Genomic DNA, 10728 nt, shown 5'->3' on the forward strand with positions numbered 1-10728 from the left:
CCTGGGGACCGGGCGCGGCGCCGCCGGGAAGGGCCACACCGCGGGCGCCCGCGCTTCACTTGCCCGCCTTCTGCGCCTTCTGTGCGGACTTGGTGACCTTGCCGGCGCCGCCGCTCTTCTTCTCCACGTTCTTGATGACGCCCACGGCCACAGTCTGCCGCATGTCGCGCACGGCGAAGCGGCCTGTGGGGAGGGGTGCGTAAGCTGCGGGCACACGGGATGCAGCGCGCAGGCGCACTGGGCCTTCGCAGCATCCTCCCAACTGCCCCTTTGAGCTGTTCGAACTGCAGGGGGCCAGAGTCTGGTCGCCCTGTGCAGCGCGCCTGTACGTACAGGTCCGAGGTTTGTCACTTGGGGCAGGCCAGGCCTTCCTGGGGAATCACTAGCCTTGCTGTGTGTTGGGGAATCACTAGCCTTGCTGTGTGCCCCGGGGAGGTCGCTTTAAGGGACCTTCCACAGCAGATCTGACTTCCATCCCAGATCTGACTGGCAGGCGTTGAATGACAGAGGTTGGAGGGTGAGGGATAATGAGACCTGTCACAGAACTCTGCCTTTGCTCAGTAGTTCGCCATAGTAAAGGAGCCCCGCCCCCGCCTGCCAGCAGTGTATTGGCCCTAGCCTGGATCAACCACCACCTTCGGTTGTACCCCTGGACCACCTGACTTACCAAGAGGTGGATACTGTGAGAAGCTCTCCACGCACATGGGTTTCCCAGGGACCATCTCGACGATGGCTGCATCACCAGACTTCAGGGACTTGGGATTGTCCTCCAGTTTCTTGCCAGAACGCCTATCAATCTTTTCTTTAAGCTCTGCAAACTTGCAGGCAATGTGGGCTGTGTGGCAGTCAATGACTGGAGAGTAGCCAGCACTGATCTGCCCAGGGTGGTTCAGGATGATGACCTGAGGACAGACAAACCATGAGGAACCACTCCTGGGACAGAGCCAATGTTATGTGTGGAGGATCTGGTCCCCATGCTTTTGTGCAAGGAAAGCTCAGGCCACAAGGACCACCCCCCTCCCCCCACCCTTCAAGACCTGTACTCCAATATCTTGCTAAGCACATAGCAAACCATGATGTAATCAACACACAGCTGCACTGTTTGAAAGGGCTGGGGCAGTACTGATGCATTTAATCCTGGCCAGAACCAATGCAGACAGGGCAAAATTGGACCTCAATTACAGTGCTTCCGCTACATCTCAATACGGCCATTTTGAAAATCCTTGTCTCATGAAGTGATCATAAAGGTGCAATAAAAATGTAGGGGAGGAGGCCAGCACAAAGGCTCAGCGAGTCAAGATACTTGCTGTCAGGCTTGAAGACCTGAGTTTAACCCCAAGGACCCACACAGTGGAGGGAGGGAGAGAATGACTCCAAGTTGTCCACTGACCTCCATACACGCACTACACATACACAATAATAAATGCAATTAAAAATTTTTTAAACATAGAAAAGGAAATACTACAGAGATACTCCAGGCAGCAAGTTACTAAAAGTTATTTTCCCAAATATCTAAGGGTAGGGCTACCCAAAGTGGCAGAGGCATGGCCTGGGGTTCTCCATCTCCTCTGGTGACTCTGAGCACCCATTTAGCCCTTGAACACTGGGTAGCCTCAGGGTAAAATGGAGAGCTTTCCTTTCAGTGCGTGGTGAAGGACTAGTAGCCAATGCTCCCAGATACCCCACCCCATCTCTCCCCCCTGTTCTGAATAGGAATGCCCATGCACACCAGTGAAGCCACCAACCTGGGAGGTGAACTGAGCAGCCTCCTGAGGGGGATCAGACTTGCTGTCCCCACACACATTGCCCCGGCGGATGTCCTTGACAGACACATTCTTCACATTGAAGCCAACATTGTCACCAGGCAGGGCCTCACTGAGTGCTTCATGGTGCATCTCCACAGACTTCACCTCTGTGGTGATGTTCACTGGTGCAAAGGTCACCACCATGCCCGGCCGAAGGATGCCAGTCTCTACTCGGCCCACAGGCACTGTCCCAATGCCTGTACCAAAAGGGAGCACTGTGAGGGGGCAGGTCAGAAGAAAGGTGCAAGAGTCTGCAAGTATCCAGAGCTCAGGACTTGATCCTCTATGGAGGGGTTGAGGGAAGAGGGAACCCCTAGACAAGCAGAGGGTGAGATACCAGCAGAAGGAGAGCCTCCTCTGGCCCAATCATGGAAACAAGAAACTGATTCAGAGTTCCCAGGACTCAAAGGTAAGAGACAGGGCAGAAAAGGGGAGAGGATGGAGTCTCATCTCTCCCTAAGGGATGGCTGTCCCTTAACACTGTAGGCACCCTTCTTCTCTTTCTGAAGACCCCTCCCTGTGGCCCTCAGGCTGTAACACCACAGCCAGGAGTGGGCCAACTCACTGAGATTGCTCCTGCATGGGACCCATGGCCCTGCCCACTCAGGACTCCCTGGGTCCTGCTTTACCACTGAAGAAATATCTGGGCCCCAGCACTTCTGTAAGGCCTTCTCACCCCGACAGTGTGGCCACCTTGCTGAGCAAGTAGCTGGGGAGGAGCACTGTATACCATCTCCTGGAGGCTTAGATGGTGGCATTTGGGATGAAAGAGATAAGCCAGTAGCTGTGTTCTGTGCTGAAGTGCTGGGGTAAGCGTAGGCATGACATCCCCATCGCTTTCCCTTCGAGGGTCTCCTACTTGGCTGTGGTTTCAATGACCCATAACCTGCACTTTTCGTTCCTGAACCAAGACTGTCTCCAATGAGACTTCCTTGGGGGTGAAGTATAAGTCAGTTCAGTGTTCCCACCTTATACTTCCAGTCCCTGGCCCAGAGCTGACTGAGTGCTTCTGGGGAAGCAAGGAAAGAGGGAGGGACGCAGGGAGGGAGGGAGACCCTGATGAATGCTGGGAAGATGGATGGATGGGTAGAGGAGGGTGTGAAGGGTGCATAAGTGGACAGATGAATGGGGATGGGTGGATAGGGCAACGAATTGAGATGAGCAAGTGGACAGATTGTGAGAGTGCATGTGATGGAGACAACAAGCCTGGGGGCTCCTTGTTGGTGCCCTGGACAAGCTGGGGGACAGATCCTGAAGGTACCCAAGGGGAGCAATGAGCTACAACACAGAGGCCTCACTCACCACCAATCTTGTACACGTCCTGCAGCGGCAGGCGCAGGGGCTTGTCAGTGGGACGGGTAGGGGGCAGGATGGTATCCAGGGCCTCAAGCAGAGACACACCACTTGCATTTCCTTCCTTGCGCTCCACTTTCCAGCCTTTGAACCAAGGCATCTGAGCAGGAGGGAAGGCACCGATCAAGATGTCCTGTGGTCTCCCACCCTGTGGTCCCACCTGATCAGGCTTTCAGATCTACGGGACTCCAGAGATGGCACCTGCCTATGGGGTGGCCTATCGAGGAAGCCTTACTGTTTCAGCTGAACAGTTTACCCTTTACCCTCTGCTCATATTCCTATCCTCCGAGGGACCCTGGACACATACATCCTAGGAAAAAAAGGGGGGAAAAGGGCAAAATCCTCCACCTCCCCAGATTACACTGCATGTGCCTAACACTTATGAATGAAGTCCCCAGCGTGGCCTGATTCTCTAAGCCTTCAAAGGCCCGGCCACCAGAGTCTCAGGCAGGACAAGCTCCAGAGCGGGAGGGGTCAGAATCTGGCCAATAGTCAGGTTGAGCATGAAGTTCAGCCTCTACCTCAGTCCCCAAAGATCTGCTGGGGACTGTCTTCAAGCTCAGGACCTATCACTACTACTACCACTACCATCACAAGATGACCACCACCACCCCCTTGATAACCACTACAACCACCGCAGGGGCCTCTCTGGAAGATGACCTCATGCCCTCCCAACACAGAACTCCTGCTACCCTACCTGCCACAAACAGGGAGAAGGAAGTTCACCCCAGGGGCCATGTGTCCTCCTACCCTTGTCCCCGGCACCCAAGGTCAACAGATGGCTCTCTGATCGTGGGTGAGTGGTGCCCCAGGGAACAAGACAGCAGTGGGGAGTAAAGAGGCCCTCCTGGTTGAAGACTTCCCAGGGATTCAAAGGTCCTGATGACTACACTTAGTAAAAGCAAGATGGAGCTTCCCGCACCTGTTCAACTCTTTCCTCATACCACCATGCGCTCACTGGTCTCCTTGCTGTCTCCAGAAGGCCAAGCCCTACATTTCTCTCACTGTGAACAACCTTTCTAGGTCAGAGATCAAGTTAGGTCAAGATCTAGGTCCCAGGCTCTGAAAAATGTCCTCCTCTTCACTTAGACTAAGCCTTCATCTTTCCAGATGACCAGCCAACAGCCAGTCCTCTACTCCTCTAGATAACCCAAGAAAAAAGCACACTTCCCAGACAACAGCCACTCTGGATCCCAGAGGAGGCACCTGAGGCAGTTCTGTAGCCTTGCTGATCCTGAATGGAATCTAAGGCCAGGACAGCGGCCTGATGGAGAAAAAAATTAATCTTCCTACATGACGAGATCCAGGACACAACCGTCATTGTGACTCGGGACTGTCACTGACCAGAAAAGGCCTCAGTTGCCTCTGTGAACTTCATGGAGAGGCTGGATTAAGGGACACCAAGTAGAGCCCCAGGACGCTGGAATCACTGCAGTGTTCACAGGAAAGCAAGCCCGGACCAACCTTACTTGGAATCGTGGAACATGACCTCTAGGGAAGGCCAGCCCTGCCCCCTCCCCACCTAGCTGCACTCACGTTGGGAGAGGGTTCCAGCATGTTGTCTCCATGCCAGCCTGAGATGGGTACGAAGGGCACTGTGGCTGGGTTGTAACCAATCTTCTTGATGTAAGCGCTGACCTCCTTGACAATCTCGTCATAGCGTTTCTCACTGTAAGCTGGCTCTGTGGAGTCCATCTTGTTGACGCCCACGATGAGCTGCTTCACACCCAGTGTGTATGCCAGGAGCGCGTGTTCTCGGGTCTGTCCATTCTTGGAGATGCCCGCCTCAAACTCGCCTACACCCGCTGCCACAATCAGCACTGCACAGTCCGCCTGTCCAGCAGGTCAGGTACAGTGAGCCCCTGGTCCTGCCTCTCACCTAGCTCTGTCCCCCAAAGTCATTATCCTAGGGATAGAGACTCAGGATCTCCTCATGGGCAGAGAGAACTCATCCAAGAGGTCCTGAGTGGAGGAGACCCAGAATTGGCCACTGGCTTTACCACCAGGCTGTGTCCCCTTGGATGAGTCACTTGGCCTCTCTGGGTCTGTCACCTCTGTGATTGTCCAGTCTGACTGGATTTCCACCCACATCTCAGTATTCCTAGTTTGGCCTCTACACGAATCTGTCTGTGAAGGGCACATCAATATGCCCACATCTCTCCCCTCTGCCACCCAACAGTGGCAGGGTGACTCTGCAGGCATCCAAGATAGCTGAGATACAAACACTCGTCCTCAGAGGACTCTGTACCAGACAGGATAGGGGTGACCTGGAAGGGGGCTCTGCCTTGGCATGAAGCACAGGAGGCTCTGACACCCCAGGAAAGCTCCTAGGCTCCATGTTGCTAGGCTGGGTACCCTCCATGCCCACCTGGGATGTGCCAGTGATCATGTTCTTGATGAAGTCTCGGTGACCTGGGGCATCAATGATGGTGATATAGTACTTAGTGGTCTCGAACTTCCAGAGGGAGATGTCAATGGTGATGCCACGTTCCCGCTCTGCCTTCAGCTTGTCTAGCACCCAGGCATATTTAAAGGAGCCCTTCCCCATCTGGAGGAGTAGAGGCATGATTTGGGACAGGGTACAGGACTCAAGGGTCACAACCACTTACCAGGCCTGTCCTGGGCCATGGGGGTAGCCATGAGAGGCAGCAGTTGGGCTGCAGCACCTTGACCCAAGGAACACTTATCTGATCTCTCTGGTGCCCAGATCCTGCCCTTCCAACATATGAGGTCACTCAGGTAGGCCAGTTGGCCTAGCCCTAAATAGATGTGGACACACGTGTCCCCCAACAGAAGGCATGAGGGCCTTTGGAAGCTGCCAAACTTGATTAAACCCCTTCCCCTGGCTGAGGCTTCCTCTCTACTCCAGGCTGAGGTTCCCACTCCCTGGTTGGTCAAAACCACTTACCCTACTGGTTTTGAGACTGTTAAGTAAAAACCTTCTGTGTTACTTTTTCAAATAAAAAAAAATAATAATTAAAGGAAAAAAAAAAGGTTAAGGTTTTGAGGAAGGCCTGGCTTTCCAGATCTTTCTATAGCTGATGAGAATTTCCAAATAGCTCTAAGACATCTCCCCTTCCTCCCAACCCCCCGCCCCCAACCAAAATGGGAGAAGCAGGAACACCCATTCCCCCATTGAGTGCAAGCCTGGCTGCTCTCTACCAACTTGCGCTGAGGGCTGCCGAGACCCCTACAACTCGGACTGTAGCTGTGGCACTGCTTGGCTGGGCACAACTCCCTATCAGGACCTCATACCACAGGTCTCTGCCCTCCAGGGATGCTGCCCAGTCTGGAGGGGCTGCTTAGACAGAACCAGGCAGGACCCAGCTAAAACCTGACCCAGCACCCTTCAACTCCTCAGCTCCCTCCTACAGCCTCCTCATAGCCCCTGCCCCCACCCCAAGAGTAACAGTTTGAGGCTCAGACATACAGAGCTGTGACTTAGAACCACATGAACCATACACACACTAGGGCAGGGGTTCAGCACAGACTGCCACTGCCCTAAGGCCCAGCCTCGGCCCTCATTGAGGAGCCAGGTGGGTGCCCCTCCTATTCCTCTTAGAGTGAGCAAGGGTGTGGACAGAAAGGAGACCCCAGTTATAACCACTGTTCACTCATCACAGTCTCAGCTAAGAACAGGCTACCAGGACCCCCCACTCCAGGCACCACCCGGGACCAGCAGCCCTCCCCTGCCTAGCCAAAGAAAATGGAGCTGGCAAGCTGGCTGCCCATCAATCAGCTATTAATAGCAGCCCTGAGCCCTGGCTGCTGGAAGACAAGTGAGGGCAGCACCTCATCCCGCTCAGCCTCAGCCCTGGGGAGCAAGGCAACAAGGCTTGAGGGACCTCTGGCACCAGCCCACTGAGGCCAATGTTCCAGAGCCTCTGTCAGGCCCAGGTAGGGCAGAAATGCCCCTTTCTTCATTGTGAGGCAGATCCAGCAGCATTCTCAGAGGGAGGCTGCCTTGCTCGCCTCCATCCCTAGACACACATATCCCTTGCTCTGAAGAAGGTAAACTAAGTCATGTACCACAGTCAAGAAGCACAGGGTCCCAGGGACTCACCTCAGCTGCTTCCTTCTCAAACTTCTCGATGGTCCTCTTGTCGATGCCCCCACATTTGTAAATGAGATGGCCTGTCGTGGTGGACTTCCCCGAGTCCACATGGCCAATGACCACAATGTTGATGTGTGTCTTCTCCTTGCCCATTCTGCCTGGGTGGGGGAGGGACTGGCACAATGGGGGCTCTTGTGGGGGCCTGGGAATGTGCTGGGCAGGAACTCTGTAGGGCCATGGACAAGGGAGACAGGTGATGGGGAGGCTCAGGGGGAGCCCAGCAGAGACACACCATTCTGTTTGGGAGCTTGCCCCCACCCACAATTTTCACTTGAGATTGGGTGAGGAAGAAGGAACACCCCCCTCCCCAGGCCTGGTCCTAGCCCAGTCCAGCCAGATAACAATCATAGGCCTCGGGCTCCCCCACCCCACATCTTCGGCCAAATGGCCCAACCCAATGTAAATGTCTGGGGTTGGTTCCAGGGAGCCTCTTTTCCTTAGGGAAGGGTTAATTCCGGCTGGACAGCATGGAGCAGTAGGCCGGATGAACCGCTGGTGCAGCCAGGCGCTCCATGATGAGTCACTGTGCTCAGCTCTCCAGTGCCCTGTCCTCCCTGTCCTCGATGCCACCTTCCCCCCTCTCACACACACAGTCCAAGGAGGGACACTGTGCCCCACCCCCACCTGCTGCCACTGTGGAGAGAAGGCCAGCACTCCCCAACCCCTATTCTGGCAAGGGCGCCATCTTCCTCTTTCCCTCAGGCTGGCAGGGCAGACGGCAGGGTGGTGCCCAGGCAAGGGCCCAGAATACCTCAGCCCCCCCCCATACCCAGGCAGAGAGCAGCCATCAGGGGCTGTAGATGAGGGTCCTGTTTTGGCCAGAGGAAGAAAAATCCCTCCCTGGCCCAGCTTAGCAAGTGCCCTCAGAGATGCCCCCACCCTCGCCCCTCCAGCTGGTCCAGGCCCTGGGTCTCGGTTCCTGCGTATTGCAAAGGTCAACGGAGAAACGCAGGGGAAGGGAGGAGGAAAAGCAACGTAGGGTGGGAGTCCCTTAGGGGTAGGGGTCCCCAAGTCTCACCACCTCCCTCACCCGCTCGGGCGTATCACGGGCACCCCCAGAGCCCGGAACCCCGCCAGCATCTACGCGGGCCAACGTACCCAGTCCTGCAGCGACCAGGCGGCCCCAAGGTCACAGCGACAGCAGGATCAAGGGGTCCAGGAGAGTTACCCCCACAAACACCAGCCGCCACTAAATAAACAATCGCAACGGGAACCCACCGCCCGGCTGTTGCGGAACCCACGGTGTAGCCAGGCACGCGGCGGAGAGCCCCTAGCCTAGGGGTGCAGCCTGGCCAGGAGCCACAAGGCCCCCTCTATTCTGGGACCTATTCCCAGGAAGGCGAGCCCTCTATAGAAAGCTGGAGCGGGGGTCTTGGACCGGGATGAGTGTCCTTACCCGGAGCCGAGGTCTCAGTCAGAGGGACTGGCGGCGCCGGAGACGGCGGTTTTATCTCTCCAGGAGGGGGTCCACCTATTGACGGTGCCGGCGCAATGCACTGCGCCCCTGCAGTACGGCAATGCGGTACCGACTGGGAGGGGGTTGGGGGAGGGCAGGCTGGCGGGCGGGTGCGAGCGATGCGGGGACGCGGGGGACGCGCACCCACGGGCGCGGGCGGGAGGGCGCAAAGCAGACGCGAGAGGACGCAGCTGCGAAGATGCACCCGAGCGAGCGAGCCAGCGGTGCCGGCGCAATGCACTGCGCCCCTGCAGTACGGCAATGCGGTACCGACTGGGAGGGGGTTGGGGGAGGGCAGGCTGGCGGGCGGGTGCGAGCGATGCGGGGACGCGGGGGACGCGCACCCACGGGCGCGGGCGGGAGGGCGCAAAGCAGACGCGAGAGGACGCAGCTGCGAAGATGCACCCGAGCGAGCGAGCCAGAGAGCACAGTAGTTGGGGGAAGGCAGGCTGGCGGGCGGGTGCGAGCGATGCGGGGACGCGGGGGCCGCGCACCCACGGTCGCGGGCGGGAGGGCGCAACGCAGACGCGAGAGGACGCAGCTGCGAAGATGCACCCGAGCGAGCGAGCCAGAGAGCACAGTTGGAGAGAAAAACGGGCTGGAGGGCGGTGCGGAGCACAGAGCTGGGGGCAGGGAGGGGGAGTCTGGAAGGGAGGGGCAGGGATGGAGAGAGTCGAGGGAAGCAGAGGAGAGATGAGCGAGATAACAGAGAGAGAGGCTAGACAGCAGAGGGGTACATTCAACATAACAATGTCCCCAGGAAATAGAAGCGGTGGAGGAAGGGAGAGGAGGCCCTGATCCAAGTCAGGGTCCCCACATGTCGCAGTGAGAGAGTCCAGTACCTGACCTGCTCATGGTTGAGATCATGACTCTGAAGCTCTGTTTCCAGAAGCTTTCCATGGTGTGGTCCCCATAATACAAGTGTCCAGGTACCTGTTCACATGAGCCCAGCATGGCAGTTCCCTGAGGCCATCAGCCCGGTCCAGCCCAGAGCCACCCTTCCTCTGAGACCCTGGAAGGATCCTCTTGCCACCTGGTACCCTGGGTGTGGGGAATCCATGAAACCCATTCTTAGACCCCAAGGATACCTCTGGTTGCATTCCTGGGCAAATGTCCTCGGCTAATGCCAGTAAGTGTGTCCAAACAGACCTCAAGCCCCCACCAGCCCAGAACTGAGCACCAGTCCCCTTCTGGCCTCATGGGTAGGAAGTAGGGAGCCCTTGAAGATCCTAGGATTTTGAGGGTAACCAAAATAGGCCTTGAGGGGGTTGTGGCAGTCATGTATCATGTGAAGATGTACATGGGGCTTCTTCAGAAACCCCCATCTTCTCATCTCATCCACACATTCCCATTTTCCAATGTTGTCCCCAGCTGGTCTTTGTCACTGCAGGATATAGTAGGGTAGGTGGATAGCAAAGGTTCCTTGATATGTGTGCTGAATGACAGCAGTCCTATGCCTGTCCCTTCCAGCCCAGTGTAGACTGGATCTAGACAGGTCAGGGTCCAGCGCCTCCTACTGAGGCAGTGCCCATGAGAAGCCCCCTGGAGATGGGCCTCCACTGGGCGGTTAACAAGTGTGAGGAGGAAGTTAAAGTGGAACCTGAGGGTCTGTCTGGAAGGGGACAGCCAGAGACTAGGCAGGCCTGTCAGATGACCCAGCAAGACACTTCTGAAGGCTGCTGATACTGTCAACTGGGAGCCAAGAATTAAAAATAAATGCCTGGCAAGCCAGCAGGATCTGTCCTACCCACTGGCCTAGCTCATCTCTGTACAGAATACTTCCCTTCTTGTTGGGGTTAGGCTGGGTTTGGGATTCAGGAGGTTGTGTAAGGTCCAGGAAGGAGTCTAGGATCCTTAGGAATGCCCACCAGTCCTTCAGCATTGGAGTCTTCCTCAGGCACCTCTTCCCTACACAGTCATCTTCTATGCACATCTGGGGAACAATGAGCTGCCAAGACCCAAGCTTGCCCACTCAGAGGACTGGCCACTGATGGCAGAGG

General features: G+C 56.3%; 1 protein-coding gene across 3 annotated transcripts; it reads right to left on the reverse strand.

The window, feature by feature from the left end:
- Positions 1–6: 6 nt before the first annotated feature.
- Eef1a2 (eukaryotic translation elongation factor 1 alpha 2) lies at positions 7–8850 on the reverse strand. Of its 3 annotated transcripts, none has more exons than XM_008843273.3 (8): positions 8669–8850; positions 7222–7438; positions 5527–5706; positions 4695–4991; positions 3108–3258; positions 1746–2002; positions 668–902; positions 7–183 (listed from the first exon to the last, which is right to left on the reverse strand). In XM_008843273.3, exons 2-8 carry the CDS (start codon positions 7363–7365, stop codon positions 56–58), a joined length of 1392 nt encoding a protein of 463 aa, XP_008841495.1. In that variant the 5' UTR covers positions 7366–7438; positions 8669–8850; the 3' UTR covers positions 7–55. The 3 variants fall into 3 exon arrangements, with proteins under 3 accessions (XP_008841495.1, XP_008841496.1, XP_008841497.1); XM_008843274.2 differs by lacking the exon at positions 8669–8850 and adding an exon at positions 8371–8597; XM_008843275.3 differs by lacking the exon at positions 8669–8850 and adding an exon at positions 8491–8514.
- Between the last annotated feature and the right edge of the window lie 1878 nt (positions 8851–10728).

The sequence above is a fragment of the Nannospalax galili genome, unplaced genomic scaffold, assembly GCF_000622305.1.
Source record: "Nannospalax galili isolate Female #2095 unplaced genomic scaffold, S.galili_v1.0 scaffold160, whole genome shotgun sequence".
Classification (NCBI taxonomy): domain Eukaryota; kingdom Metazoa; phylum Chordata; class Mammalia; order Rodentia; family Spalacidae; genus Nannospalax; species Nannospalax galili.